At 45.4% G+C, this 15,743-nt stretch overlaps 1 protein-coding gene across 1 annotated transcript in view; it reads right to left on the reverse strand.

Moving 5' to 3' along the window:
• SFMBT2 (Scm like with four mbt domains 2) overlaps positions 1-15,743 on the reverse strand; it is a 106,927-nt gene that overhangs the window by 87,651 nt on the left and 3,533 nt on the right. Inside the window, exons 2-3 of the mRNA XM_009648420.1 lie at positions 12,529-12,623; positions 8,842-9,082 (exon numbers count right to left, since the gene is read on the reverse strand). Of these exons, the coding sequence (XP_009646715.1) occupies positions 8,842-9,082; positions 12,529-12,623 (336 nt within the window). The remainder of the gene's footprint in view (positions 1-8,841; positions 9,083-12,528; positions 12,624-15,743) is intronic.

A 15,743-nucleotide genomic window follows, 5' to 3' on the forward strand; every position in this document is an offset into this window, starting at 1 on the left:
GGACCCCTAGAGGTCATCTAGTCCAACCCCCCTGCAGTGAGCAGGGACACTGCCTTCCCTGTGCCACCCAAAAGGGACCGTTACAGTGCTGCAAGCCGTATTGCTGCTTTACCGTGTTCCTTTGCCGTGGGAATGGCAACATCATTCATTTACGGAGGAAGGCCCCCTGCACCGTCTTTCGGTATCAGTGAGCCCGAGCCACTTGTGATCAAACCTCACTCCATCGGTGAAACCCCTTCTTGAACCCCGCCTTGGCTGTCAGCCAACCTACAGCTCAAACCCGCGCTCCAAGTTGGGTTAATAACACCCTAGCGTAAACAGTGCTATATTATCTTCAGCAGTAGCCGTAAAACTGTGTAGTATTGTTTTACTATAGTTTTACTGACTACATAGCTCAGCCCAGCACAGGAATGAGGATAGGTTATAGCTATAAATGAAAAGTACTTTCCACCCATAAGCGTGCAAAAAATCCAGGATTTGCATTAGGTCTGTGCGGGGACAATTGCATCAGTGAAACTGCCGCCTCTCTAAGAAGTTGCACTGATCCCTAATGTGGGTGTGGGCCAAATCTGATTTCCCCAGATAATCCCAAGCAATAAAAAAAGCACCCCAAAACGGATGCAGAGCAGGCACTTCAGGTGCACTGCAGGGTCCCACGCAGTTACGGTGGCCGCAGTCGCTGCGTCTCGCTGGACCACGGGCTGTTTGGTCAGGTCTGCTCCTGTTTCCCTCACTCCATTTGTTTGTGAGAATAAATAAATATAAATATAGCATAAGCAGATGTCGTTGTCCCTGGAAACTAGGCTTGCTGGCTATGTTTCTGCTGAAACTGCTTCTTACTGGAAAATTAGGTTTTGATTAAAGTGTGTTCTTTTCTTGCTTTTAATAAACAGAGCCTACTTCATGTGCAAGTTGTTTTTTTTTTTACTGGAAACCTAAACTGTCTTGCATGGCTTTGGCTTTTCAAATGCCTGACCCTCAGCAAGGGTTGGGTTCTCCAGGTACAAGAGCATCTCATGGGGCATTGAGAAGACATCTCAGGATGACTCCACGAGGAGAGACCAAACACTCACGAGAGAAAGTCTAACCCAGGCAAAAGGGCAAGGAGGGACCAGCACCCGCTTGTGGATCCCATAAGGCACTGCTGCAACTCAAGACAACATTTTGGGTATTTAATCCCAAAAACAACTGCCCTGACATTTTTGAGGGGGAAAACAATAACTTTTTTCCAAAGGAAAATATTGGTGAGAACAAAGCAGAGGCTTTTGCATTTATGGTTTTTGTGAAGGGGAAAACCACCTTTTCTAAGTCAATTCCACCAAAAACTCAATGCAAAGAGTGACCCCAGCTGATGAGGCTTCACCCCAGGGGAAATCTTCCCCTTAGCCCAACAGTACCCCATGGCCACGTACCTAAACCATGGGATCACTGCAGAGACAAGGCTGGGAGTCTCATGGTGGGTATGTTCCCTAAGGATCACCTCCACTGCCCTCCCGAAAAGCTTAAAACTTAAAAAAAGGACCTATGTTTAACTAAACATTGATTTTTCCCCTCAATAGCCTCCATCACTCACGGCGGCCCCAGATAAAGCCGAAGCAGCGCATACCTCGCATTTCCCTCTCACACAGTGTTTCTTTGTCCAAATTTCACAACAGAAACACCAGGATAAATCACTTACTCCCAAGTTCACCTTACAAACCTGCTAGTATCTCATCCCTGCAAGGTTTTCTGCAACTATGCCTCTAGACCTGAAAAATTGCATTAAAAGGAAAATCAAAACAGAGAAGGTTGACCTCAAGCCCAGCAGACCCAGAGATGCTCAGAAACATTGCATTCGATAAAGTCTACAACTCAAACTTTGGGCAAAGCCTGTCCCACTGGCCAGGCTGTGCCACAGTTGCACAGTCGCCCAACATTTACTTACATTCCCAAGAGACACGTGGGGGACTGGTACACTCAGTTTACCCCAAAAGGGCCTCACTTGGCAATATTAAGTCTTTTGAAAGGAACTAAAGCACAGGCAAAAGATTTGCAGTTTCACACAGTAGTGAAATGTCCATTTGCCCTATCAAGACAACATTGTCCTGCTGCCACAGCAGCAACTCTTGAATTTTCACATCCTAGACTGAGCGATCCAAGTCATGTCAAGGAAGGGAAGGAAAATCTACTGTGGGTGCTGTAATGAAAATATGTTCTTCTCAGGACAGGGGGCTACATGGGGCTGGCGGGGAGATGCCAACTCATGATATGGTCCAGCGATTTCCAGCTGCTGCAAGCTCCCAAGAGGCAAGGGAGTCAACTGACATGGCTCCTACTAGGGCAAATTTCAGCCCAAACAGCCCGGCACTTCAGCCAAAGCTGGCATTATTTTTATCTCCCCTCCTCTCCTCCCCTCTGCCATCATTAGGACAGCAAAGAAAAAAAATGCTATTTTTTATATGCTCGTTAATTATAATCTGCTAAATGTTCTATGCCAATGCATAAAGCTGCCTACTATGCTAATAGAATATTTAATTGACATTTATTTGCTGACTAGTTATTTATGCTAACGTCACCCCTGCATAATTAATAGTCTGCTAAATTCAACTTGAAAAGCACACATAAAACACTGTACTAGGAGTCATTTGCAGCATTTAAAATAAAGAAATCCTGCAATCTATTTACATTAGGTTAGTCTAAACTTGGTTTTGATGGACTAAGAGGATAAGGATTAGGCAAAGAAGATACAGAATAAAAAAATCTATATACTACTTCAGAAATACCCAGAGTCTTTGACAGTACAACCTGCCAAAGAAGATTTCCGAGTTTCATTTTACTTGGCTCGAGGGCCCAGTTCTTAGCTGATGTAAAACAGCATAAGCTCAGTGAATGCCCACTGATTTTCTCCAGCCTCGAGCTCTTAGGAAGTAATATTTCAGGTGAGCCTTCAGTGAAAGAGCTAAACTAGGGCCAGATCTGCTCTCAATTACACCAGTAGAAAAGCAAACTCATCTCAGATAAGTCAGTGGAGGCGAGCCAACTCCTCACACAGATAAAAGGAGAAGTCCACCCTGCCCATCTGATCCCTCTACCTGCACTATTACGACAGACCTTCAGGCATAGTTTAAGTTTTATTTCCTCTGGGATGAGATTACCAGGGGAAAGCTGGCTTCGCTTAAAAAGAAAAAAAAAAACCCCAAAAAACCCCATCCCTTCACATTTTCTGTGGGAGAGAAGCTCTTGAAGCCTTCATCTATTTTCAGAAACATTATCTCTGTGCCACTCTCTGAAGAACTAGTGGACAAGCTTTGCAGATACAAGTGACCTCCAAGAAGGATGCTGAAAGGCAAATATACAGGCCACACCTCCATCACCACCCCAAGCTCTGTCCCTCAAAAAACCTCCTGTGCACCCAGGGAGTCTTGAATGACCCCAAATCCACACCCTGAACATAAAGTGACTGCTCCAGGCTTGCTCATTGCTCCTGTCTCACCATCTCCCCTTATCGCTCCTCTTCCCATCCCCTGCTCCCCATTTTCTCTCAATCCCACTACTTTCTGCTGTAGACAAGCCCCAGCATCTCTTCTGAGCATCCATCAACGATTTCACCTAAGTGCTAACAGCATGGAAAAATTGGCTCAAAGTTAACTTATTCCTTCCATCTACCTTTTCATCGCTCTGACATCTTGCACACAAGTCAGCTGTGCAGCACAGCCAACCACCTTTTGACTATGCAGAGTCCGGTGAGTCCTCACGCCTAACTTTTGACATGGTCAACCAGATCCACCTCTCCCCTCCCTTACACCAGTGATCTCAAATAGCAGGATTTGGCTCTGTGACAGATTCAGATGATGGGGGGAAAAAAGAAAAAGAAAAAAAAAGTCATTTGAAGGCAACCTGGTTTGTTGTGGTACAAGTTTTATCTCTTTTTTCATCCATACCGTGCCTAGAATCAGATCCAGCACTTTGAATCTGAGTGAAATTCCCCTTCTTTGGCCTGGATCTAGGATAAAAGCTAACCCAACCTGAGTGAAACACAAAAACCTATTATAGTGATCTAAAAAACCTAAAATGGTGACCAAATAATGATGTTGACCTTCACAGAAAGTCTGGGCAGGCAAAATGCTTTATGTCCACCATTCTTTAATGACATATTTTGCTTGATGAAGCTTGGCACCATTCAAGAGGGGCTCGCTTCACCCCAGGATCAGGCTTTTCAGCTTTAATCTTCCTCATCCTGGTGGAACAGAGAAGTAAAGGCTGCTTTCCTACACGTAATCTCAGTACGACTGATGATCTTGATCACCAAATCCAGGTATAGGTGTTCAGAGGTTTTTCCCATCTGTACCAGCTCATTGTAAGATCAAAATATAGACCTGCTTCTCCCCCCGCTGTACTTCTTTACATCTCCAGTCTCCTCCGTCTTCTGGTTTACACAGCGAGGAGACTCAAGCTCACTGCGCGGATCTGCACACAGAAATGCCCTATTTGAATTTCCATCTGTCAATAACATTAAAGCAGAACCACCACGGCAATTACAAGTGTACACAATAATCTTGTCGTCCAGTGTCTTTAGCGCATCCCAGAATGCATTAAGATAGTGCCAGGAGAGATTCGGCTCTGTTGGCTCAGCTGTAAATCTGCAATCTGTACAAAAACACCCAAGTGTCAATCAAAAGACGTCCCTGCTCTCTGCGTGGTTCACAATGCATAATTTAGCTACTACGCTTGTCAGGTTCTCCACGCTGCTCTTCTACCCGACGGTAAATGTGTTCATGAACCCAACTGTCATCAACAAAGAAAAACAGCACATGGAAATAACAGGCTAAAGGAGGCAAGAGACCTCTATTCCTTTCACAGTTAAAGGAATTGCCAGTAAGGGAAAGTTTAGTTAGACTTTAATTTTTAATGTTCAATGGGTAAAACATCCCGAGGGATGGAGGATGTTGAAAAACAACCACGCCGACTCTGTGCTGAGGAGGAGGACAGTGCTTGGGTAAGACACGGGAGGGGATAAAGGTTGTCCCTGCTTCCACACAGGCCAATATAAAGGGGGAATTTTAACCAACGGATGGGAAGTCTGTATCACATCCCACCCCTACAGTGCAGAAAACAAATCCTACTATAGCACCACAGCCCTGCCACTGTCAATGAACTTTGAAGCAGGTTGTCCTTCCTCATCTGAATTACAATTGCTGAGGGGCCTTGTCAGAAAGGATGAAAATTTCACACTCAGCTACATCAGGCAGTAGATACCCACTGCTCTACACCACAGTTAATATGCAATAAAAAAGAAATCTCTGTCCCAGGACGTGACTTTAGAGCTGATCAGTGCCAAAGCTACAGACCATAAGGACAGCTTCACACTTGCCTCAGCCAGTTCATGAATAAACATCCAATTCATTCAAATGAGTTCTATATTAACTAATTTAAATAATTTTCATTTTGCTTTGAATGGTAAACAGATCTATTCTGCCAGGATAGTTGAGTTTGCAATTCAAATTACACACCGATTTGTAATGAGAAAAATATAATTAATGGCAAAGCTTGAAGTAACTACAATTTTACTCCTTTCATTTCCTGCAGGGAAGGAGGGTGAAGCTCGCAGGCACACAAGCACTCACACCGTCCTTTCATAAGCCAATACATTTTATAGTAAACTCAAGTATTTGGCCCTCAGTCCTATTCCAGTGCACTGCACCATAATGTCATGGGAGGACATAACATGACTTGACATTATACTTGCAGGCCCCATGATGCAATGCTAACGTCACCCAATAAATAATCATGTAACAGTCTGTAAATTAAATGACTTCCTTCTACTGGGATCATAAACAATAATTATTTGGCAGCTGCCCCTTAAAATCTCTGTGTGTGCTGAACATTAAATCAAGCTCTATTGATTTGCTAAACTGAACCGGCCTGTTTTTTCGCATTTCTCTCCCATCTAATGAAATTCTTCGTCGTATCTGTCTGTATCATTCTTGTCTGGCATCACATTTATAAGATGAGCTCCGATCAGTCCGATCTGATTCATAAGCAGAAACAGAGTATTGGGCCACTGCTGGTATTTTGCCCACTAAACAAATTCTGGGCAAATCTGCTTTTTCAACCAATGCCTTCAGCTCCTGATTAAAATCAAACCCTAATGACAGATAACTGGCCCTGGCCATGCTATTTGCATAGTCACACAGAATCACAGAATGGTAGGGGTTGGAAGGGACCTCCAGAGATCATCCAGTCCAACCCCGCTGCTAAAGCAGGGTCACCTAGAGCATGTTACACAGGACATCGTCCAGGCAGGCTTTGAATATCTCCAGAGAAGGAGACCCCACAGCCCCCCTGGGCAGCCTGTGCCAGGGCTCTGTCACCCTCAAAGTAAAGAAGTTCTTCCTCATATTCAACTGGAACCTCTTCTGCTTCAGTTTGTGCCCATTGCCCCTTGTCCTGTCTCTGGGTACCACTGAGAAGAGTCTGGCTCCATCCTTGTGACATCCACCCTTGAGATATTTGTATGTGTTGATGAGGTCCCCTCTCAGTCTTCTCTTCTTCAGGCTAAACAAGCCCAACTCTCTCAGCCTTTCCTCATAGTCTTGCCGACAGATATCCTCATTGCAACCAAGATGCGCAGAATCAGGCCCTTTGAAACATGGGTCCACACCATGAGAAGCTGGTTTTCGTTTCTTCCAAACATTTGACAGCAAAATAGTGTGCAACGCTAAAAAGGTAAAAAACCTCCATGGAGTTCATCGAGAACACTGCTCTCTCTACAGCCCGTGCAAAGTCTGATCCTGCAGGCTTCACCAGATAAAACTCTCAGCACTCCAGTGAAGTCTGGCTCATTAATACACATTCACTGATCAGCCAAGCAATTAAACACAGGATAAACTCCAGACATCCGCATACAGCAAGTCTAGTGCTCACAAGCAACCTTTAAAAGCTGGTCAGAGCTCCATTCTCCCTACAGCAGATGAGGGGCACTCTTGAAAAATCCAGCCTCTTCTTTGTGGTATCCCAACGGGAGCTATGACCTTTGAAAGCCACCTTTGACCACAGGCTGAATCCTGCAGGCAAACACCCAGAGGAGCTCTGTGATTTATGAGCACATTTCAATCATTGAATCATAGATACCAGGTTGGAAAGGACCTCAGGGATCATCTGGTCCAACCTTAACATTTAGGACCTCTCTCTTTTCCAAGTGAGAGAAGTCCTGAAAGCTCAAATACTCCTGGGCATTTTAGATGCCTCATTCCAAAACAGGACTCAAGCTCTTTTGAGATTACAACCTATGCATTTCATTTGTTCTTTCTGAAAACTACACCAAGACATATTCAATAGAGTTTATTCACTGAGGACGGGAGTGGAAAAAAACCTAACCAAAACAGGGCAGTTGCCCAAATTTAAGACCCTGGCACACAGTCCATCACCCAGGCAGAGGAGAAAGGAGGTATGACGCACTGCACATTTGCAGTCATTCAAGCAAGACAATTCACATGAAGTAGCCACAACCCAAAGAGCAGATTCCAACGTTTCCATGAAAAGCAGTTGCCTCCGGTTATAAAACAATCGTTATTTTCTATTAAGACAGTCGATAAGATCTCTTACCCCTTGACCCTGGCATTTTGAGATTTAGTTTATGGCACTGTACACCTTTCTGGTAACATTGATTATAATCCACGTAATAAAAGGTAGTTTAAGAGACCAATAAAATAAAATACCTCACCCCTCTCACATCAGCTTGATTTACTAGCGCTAAGCCAACAGATTTCTCAACCATATTTGTCTTCCAGAATTCTTTTTTTTTTTTTTCTGGCAATCAATCCTCTGTTTATTCAAAAGACGCAGACCAGAACAAAAAGATAAGTTTAGCTCAGAGTCCCGCACACAAAAGGCAAGAATGTCAGCTCTGATTCAAAGACCGTGTCAGCCGCAAACTTCAGTGGGAAGTCAGGCAAAACCTACACCAGGAAAATCCCACGTGGCACACAACTGGCACATACACTTTCTTCGATGGTCACGTGCAGCAGAAAGTAAAAGAGTAACTTCAGCAGCAGAATCCTTAAATGAGACTTTTCTCAAACACATGCACAAGCTGGAGGCGAAATATTCATCTCTTCTTCCTTTGATTCCAGAATAAATGGGACATATGGCGGGAATACGTATGAGCAACAGTGACAAGGATGCCTCTGCTTGGAGCTACGTAGCGGTAAGGATACACAGATCTTCCATTGCCCTACCAAGCCAAAAACCAACCATTTTTTCTTACACACTGGGGATCAACTTGTATTATTAACAAACTGTTTCACACGGGCCATTCAGTAGTTTAGAGCTCTTGCATTCAGCTTTTGTGCACCTAAGAGCTGATAATCAGGACATGGCCTAATCTATGATGACCAAATTTTGCTACCTTTAATCATGTGTATCTACCATTGGCATTAAAAGCTGCAAGAATCTGGCAATGGAAGGTTTTAAACAGCCAGCTTCTAGTCTTGGTTACACCCAAACTGATCTTGCTTATTTTAGCTTATTCTCATTCTGAATTTCATCCTTCCATCCTACAAGAACAGGACAAAGTTCTCCCCTAACTGCAAATCACAGCTTTACAATTCAGCAGGTAGTTTCCTTTTTAAAACAGTTTCCTGTAGAAGCACCTTCTGTTGTTACCAACCAGGGCAAAACACCTTTGCTAGAGGCCAACTGGCAAACTGAATGACCCACTGACCTGTGGGGACCTGACCCTGACTTGCATCACCCACCACCAGTTGAGGGTCTGGAGCACCCATTCCAGATGGACTGGAAGTGTGGAGATTAACCACCAGCCCAGTACCAGAGCATGACCCTAACAAAACACACAGAACTCACCATCTGGAGGCATCAGGACCTTGTTATTCTGTGTACACCAGCCAACGGGGTGAAGATCTGCTGTCATCACGTCACACCAGAAATCCGCCCTGCGGTCATCTCCATAGCCACAGTAACGAAGCAGTAAGAGCTGTCCACACGTCGTAATGATCGTAGCCACCCAATATGTGTCCGGATTGCTCTTATTGGCCACTTCTAATTTCATTCCTGGTTGGAAACTGCTTTGAAGGCTGATTTCAACCTTACAAAATGAGAAAGGCACAGTGTTACCTTTTCTTCTTTACAGGAAGACCACCTCCCCAGCCAAGCAAGTTAACACTGCCCTTAAAGAGCAGCTCTGGGATAGGATATGAGTTGATTGTGCTCCTTAATCCAACCACCTCCTTCACAACCTGTCTGGGCAGGACCATTCTGACTTCACTGGCATATACCCCACCATGCAAGGTCCCACATGCTCCAGAGAGGCCCTCCAGCAGTCACAACCTCGGGTGCACAACATCTAAGAAGGGACTGGTACCCATCTTTGCCTCATAAATCTCACTAATGCTCGGGAGAAAGGTGATATAACTCAAGTAAGGTTGCATTTCCCACTGCACAGCTCCGTCAGGCAAATCACAGGACACAAGGTAGAAAGGCAGGTTCTAAGCACCTCTAGGAGTTAAGCCCAACTAAATAATCAGTCATATAACAACACTGAAGCACCTCTTGAGACCTGACAAGCATCAAGGGCTGAATGCTGTACCAGGCAGACCAAGGAAAGCGTTTCCACTAAATCCACCCCCAGCAGCTCAAGCCTCAACTGATTCACTCTTCCAGCACCCCAGTAAATAAGGTATGACCCATTGCTGAAAGAAGCCAATGGCTTGGGTCACTGTCCTGCCATCTAATGGAGATGTCACGTCCGTTTATCTCACCAGTGACAGGTCACAATGTAACTTGCCTTAGGACATTGGAGATGCCAGTGCATCTCTTCTAGGACACTGCAGGGACTATTGTTAAACACTAGGGCCTGCTGGTATCTTCCAAGGGCCAGCGGGATGTCTCTAGCTGCTGCTGATAAAGAACAGGTGAATGCTGGTTCAGTTGCCAGCTTTGTCTTCAGAAAACCATCCAAAACATAGCCTGTTACTCCCTATGAGATGCTTAAGGACAGGTTCTTATGAGTGTCTTAGTACCTTGTCTCCTACCGGAACCAGAGACATTATATAAAGCCTGGTTTAAGCCTGTCTCTGATCAACTTCTCATTTAAACGAGAGATTAAAATGCCTCCTTTAGTCACAAAGATAATATAATATGGTCTCCTTGTCCACCTGAGAACTTCTCAGACTTGGGGATGCCAAGCTGCAGAGAAAACACTGAGCTCCTCTGGGATGTCAGCAGTACTCCCTCACTCACCCCACTCCAGCTTACACCACGAGTGCTGCCCAGCCAAAGCCATTTATTATTTGCAGGTTGCCACACTCCACATGCCTTTACTTGTGTGGGCACTTCCATCAACAGCAACGCCTGGAGTCACAGAATAGTTGAGGTTGGAAGGAACCTCTGGAGATTGTCTAAGATTGAAGAAGGTCTGTGACATTTAATACTGCACTTAGCCGTAAGATAGGATCTTAGCTCTTCTGATGCTACGGGTCCTCACTAGCAATGTGGGATACATGTTCATTTGCACTTTTTCTCCTTGTGTGCACCATAAGTAAAGACCAAAGTGGTGTTCTGGAGGCAAGGGACTTGGGACTGGAAATCACAAGAAGAGGGGAATCAGACAGCTAGTATAATCTTCTCTGACAGCTTTCAGGTACCCAGCCAACCCAATTTTTTTGAGGAAAAAGTTCCAGATTGTGAAGCAGAGACACTGAGGCCCTTTCCCAGGACTAACTTGTCTCTCATCAACTGTGCCAGGGCTGAGGTGCTGTGAGACACCACAATCAGCATGATCAGCAGGATGAGGTGGGCATCTCCTCATACCTAAAGGCATCCTTAAGGGCTTCATGAAGCACAAAGCTTTCACCTGGATCTGGAATCTGGGTCAGGGCCCAGAGCAGAACCCTGGAACAAAACGGTCTCTCCAGACAGCTGGACCAAGGCTAAATGGTACAATAAAATCTGGCATTGCCCTGTAATTCTCCGGTATAGAGAATTATGGTCCTTCATCCTGCAGTATTCTACTGCTGTTAAAATGGAAGCAAAATAGGGGGTGGAGGATTGTTCGGGGTTATTTCCAGGTGTAGATGGAAGAGAGGCTTTTCATCACTGCATATCCTTACCTCGTCAAAACAAAACAAGACAAGAAACCACCTGGAGACAAAGGTGGTTTAATGGCGTGAATGCAGTCATCAAGACCCTTCTCTTAAAAGTAGCAACAGGTTCTTCAGGAAGCTTTCTCACTGCAGTACAACTACACTGTTCCCAAAGAACATCTCTGCCACCAAACACACTCAGTGTAAAGCAGCCCAGAGCATCACAGGTAAAACCCCTCTCTTCACGCTGAAGATATCCACATCCTCCAGAGCACATAGACCAGCCAAGCGAAGCTGGGAGAAGAGGAGCCGATTGATGAGCAGTTGTGGCAGAACGGGCTACAGTTCTGATGGGTCAGGTAGGAGGATGAGCAGCACCATCCTCAGGGGACTTGCAACTGAGCACAAAGAACCACCATGATTTGTCAAAGCTTGACTCAGACGATGGAACCACAGCACCTCCACAACTAGGCCCCAACATCTCTGATAGCAGAGTCTTGTGGCTGAATGACAAAGATGTCCCAGAAAAATCTACCAATGTGGCCATACGTGCACACCCTTGACTGTGATGAAGAACTCTTATATCAGCTTAATTTCTGTCCCATGTCCTCATGTTATATCACACATGTGGAGCTGAATAGAAGAGGTTCTGGAATAGAGGTTCAATAGACTGGAAAAGGTTCAATCCCACTGGTGGTGGATGGAGAAGTTGGTCCCAGATAATAATATCCTTGACTGTGATGGGCTCTGCTGGGAGATGGAGTCCTTTTTTCAAAGCATGCTCTGACCTTCTTCATCAATCAAGATATCAGGGACTCCAAATGCTACTTGCGCTAACACGGACCAGAGCCACAGACCATGCTGTAACTACCATGGCTGTCTATACGAGCCATGTTCACCTAGGAAAAGCATAACCTACCCAAGTACTTGGTTCTCATACTCCTGAGACAGCATCTCCAGGCAGGAGGCTGAGAGATGGTTCCTATGGGCCATGCTGGGCTCTAGTGATGAGTGACCCTGCTAGTCAGTAAATCATGCGTTAAGAGGACAGTTTTGGAGAAGTAAGGCACTCCTGTGAGACAAATCTCTACGGGATGGACAATGAATAAATAAGGAGAAGGAAAAACAGATGAAGAGGAAAAAAAAAACAAAACAGTGCATTGTAAGCAAAAGTAGAGCACTAAAAGCCCTCAAAAATGGAAAACTTGAACCCAAGGCAGAGGATAGGCAGTGGCATAGCCACAGTGCTCCAAGCTGTGACTGCAGATGATGCAAACACACCAAGTTCACCTAACACCAGCTGGGGGTCCATTCCTACACAGGTTGCCACATGCACAGAGGGACAATTTCTCCCCAAAATGCTGAGACCCCATTCCAGTTCTCCGGGGCCCCCTGCAAACCAGAAGAAGGAACGCACACAATGCCAGCAAAGCTCAGACGAAGCACGTACGTGTTTGAAGGAGGTGTGGGGAGCAGCGCTGGCTCCTGTTTCCTCCAGGAACTCGTCCCAGTTGAAGTCTGCGTCCTCAATGCTGGAGCCCTCATCTGTTCAAAGGCAAAAAAAAAAAAAAAAAAAAAAAAAAAAAAAGAAAGAAAAGCATACTAAAACACAGCCAAAGAAGGCAAAAGTTGTGTCACAGAGTTCAGGGTGAGAATAGCAACCAGTACAAACATCAACACAAAGGAAAACAAAAGGTTTGTTTTAAAGATCTGTATTTATCTCCTTTGACCGACTCTTACTATGCTTTCAGCAAACTTTGGGGCTTTAGCAGCCAACGCTTTGAAACCAGAAATGACTCTGCTTTCACAGAAGTGGGGGGACAAACCTGTCATACTGCAACAGGCATTTGTGCCCTTTCATTTTCTATTTGATGACTCTCTTGCTGCAAGGGAGGTGGCTGCCTGTCTGCTATCACAGGGGTGCAATGGCCTTGCTTGTGCCCCAAAAATCGGGTCACCCAGCGCTGTTAATTACAGCAGTGCCCTGGTGATAATATTAGAAGTTGCTTCTGTTGGCTGAGCAGTGTGTAGGGCAAACACCCCAACCCTTGGGGCTGGGGAACCCCAGGTTGAGTCCTGCCACCCTTCCTCTCCTTCCTCAGCATCCCTTCATCCCAAAATCTCAGCCAAGGCCTCCCCATGCCTCTCTCTTCCCCCAGGACTTTCCCCCAAATCCCCCAGCGCCCCTCACTAGACCCCTGTTGCCTTCTTGCTCCCTGCATTTCTCCTTGTCCCATTCCAGATCAGGGGCTCTGCATCATGCCTCTCCCATCCACACCATCTCCCCACACAATCCTGCCCCACAGTAAAGGACCTGACATTGCTGCTCCTTTTTTATTTTATTTTATTTTATAAACGCACTGAGTAGAGCAGAGCTGAGGCCTCAAACCATCGCTGAAACACACACAGCAATAATTAAAAATAAATCTTCTTTCACTTACAGAAAATCAGCCAAATCTGATTGTTTTCATTTTGTTCCCAAGCAATCGCACAAACCCAGTTTCATCCCCAGAGCAGAAATATTTACAGCCTAGCAATGAGCTCTTTGCAATAAGCATTTATCAGGCAAACTCTGCGAGACCCTTACCTGCCCAAACATTCATCAGCGTGGTCATGATGTAATTAAAGTGACTCATGACAAACTGAATTAAGAAACCTCCCCAGACAGTTTTATGAAGAAAACGGCAGGGTTAATCTATTGCAATTACTGCTACAGGTCTCCAGTTTTCAGGACCAGAAAATTATGTTGTGCAATGGGAATCTCTCATTATTAAAAGGGGAAGACATAGGTTTTATTTGCTGCCTGTGGAGCCAGACATACATAGGCGAGGGGAAAAAAGTGGATCAGAAGAGGGTTTTTGAGACAGAGCTGGTGGAGGGTAAAGATCTGTCTGGGAGTTCAAAGAGGGGCGCTGAGCTGTCATCGCTGTTAAACACTTTGCACGCCGCTGCATCAAGTCTTAAGGTCTGACTCCTTGCCTTAAACTCAATTAACCTGCTTAAATATGAAGATGTAAATCAACATTTACTCCCGTGATAAAGTGGCTACCAGATGCCTTTTCGACTCAGCAAGACAAGAAATAACCCAACTCCATGATTACAACCTGAAAACAGACAAATGCAGTGTAGAATAAGGGATGGGACTTCCTTTGTTTCTTGCAATCGTTGCAAAAACCTCCAGGCATAGAAGCTGACTCTATTTCAGATGCTTGACCTGAAATGAGGGGTTTTTTCATTCTTGACTGAAAGATAAGCCACAGTTTAACCACAAGGTAGGAGCTTGGTTTCCTTCATCTGTATCAGGCAGGCAGGCAACTTAGATGATCAGGGCAGTTTTTCAGCCTTAATGTCTGCAACCCTGTGTAGCTAAAGTTTTAGAGAAGGGCCAGGTCCAGAGATTTCGCAAATAATCTGAGGGCTGGAGCACCTCTCCTGTGAGGCCAGGCTGGGAGAGTTGGGCTTGTTCAGCCTGGAGAAGAGAAGGCTGTGGGCAGAGCTGAGTGCAGCCTTTCAGTACCTAAAGGGGGCCTACAGGAAAGATGGGGAAAATCTTTTTAGTAGGGCCAGCTGTGACAGGACAAGGAGTAATGGTTTTAAACTAAACCAGGGTAGGTTTAGACTGGATCTAAGGAAGAAATTCTTTACAATGAGGGTGGTGTAACACTGGAACAGGTTGCCCAGAGAGGTGGTGGAGGCCCCATCCCTGGAAACGTTCAAGACCAGGTTGGATGGGGCTCTGAGCAACCAAATTAAAGGTGTCCCTGCTCCCTGCAGAGGGGTTGGGCTAGAAGGCCTCTAGGGGTCCCTTCCAACCCAAAACATTCTATGATTCTATGATTTCAAAGGCTGAGCCTCTAAAATAAAGTATGTTAGTCTACAAGTAGATGGGCAGACATGCCAGGCTTAGAATTACTCCAATGCTTAAGCAGCTTTCTACCCTGCACACAACCAATCCCCATCGCACTGAAAGTCAGCAACATTTGACATGAAAAGCAACAGGCAAAAAGCTCAAAGCTCATCCCCCCTGCGTTGTGGCTCCCCGCTTCCGCATCCAACTGTGCTTGTGGTATTGGGATGGACTGCTCAACAACACCAAGGACATCTTCATCTTAGGACATCTGACACAGACAGGACATTTCCAGGTCAGCCCTGGGTTCTCTTCTCCTCTGCTCAGATACTTCTACTGCAGAGCATGAGGCATTACCCTCAGCCGACGATGTTCACTGTATATTCTGGTTTTATTACTGCTTTTTGCTCTAACCTGCTGGGTGAGTCCAGACAAGTATCTCCTTTTCTCCAGCCCTCCTTGGTAGTCTTATGGAAAGGAGTCATTGCACAGCGCAGGGGAATCAGGGATTTTTAGGCAGTTCAGTATAAAACCTCCAGCCCTTGCAGAGGCAACGTCTCCAGGGTGACATCTACTCCGGAATTTGCCTACAGACCGTTAATTATGTTAGCATTACAGATGCTACTTATGGATGCAACAACGATAGAATAGAACAGAATCATAGAATGTTTTGGGTTGGAAAGGACCCCTAGGGGTCACCCAGTCCAACCCCCCTGCAGGGAGCAGGGACACCTTTAACCAGATCAGGTTGCTCACAGCCCTGTCCAACCTGGCCTGAAATGTTCCCAGGGATGGGGCCTCCACCACCTCTCTGGGAA

The sequence above is a fragment of the Egretta garzetta genome, unplaced genomic scaffold (genome assembly GCF_000687185.1).
Source record: "Egretta garzetta isolate BGI_Z169 unplaced genomic scaffold, ASM68718v1 scaffold260, whole genome shotgun sequence".
In the NCBI taxonomy this organism is placed as follows: domain Eukaryota; kingdom Metazoa; phylum Chordata; class Aves; order Pelecaniformes; family Ardeidae; genus Egretta; species Egretta garzetta.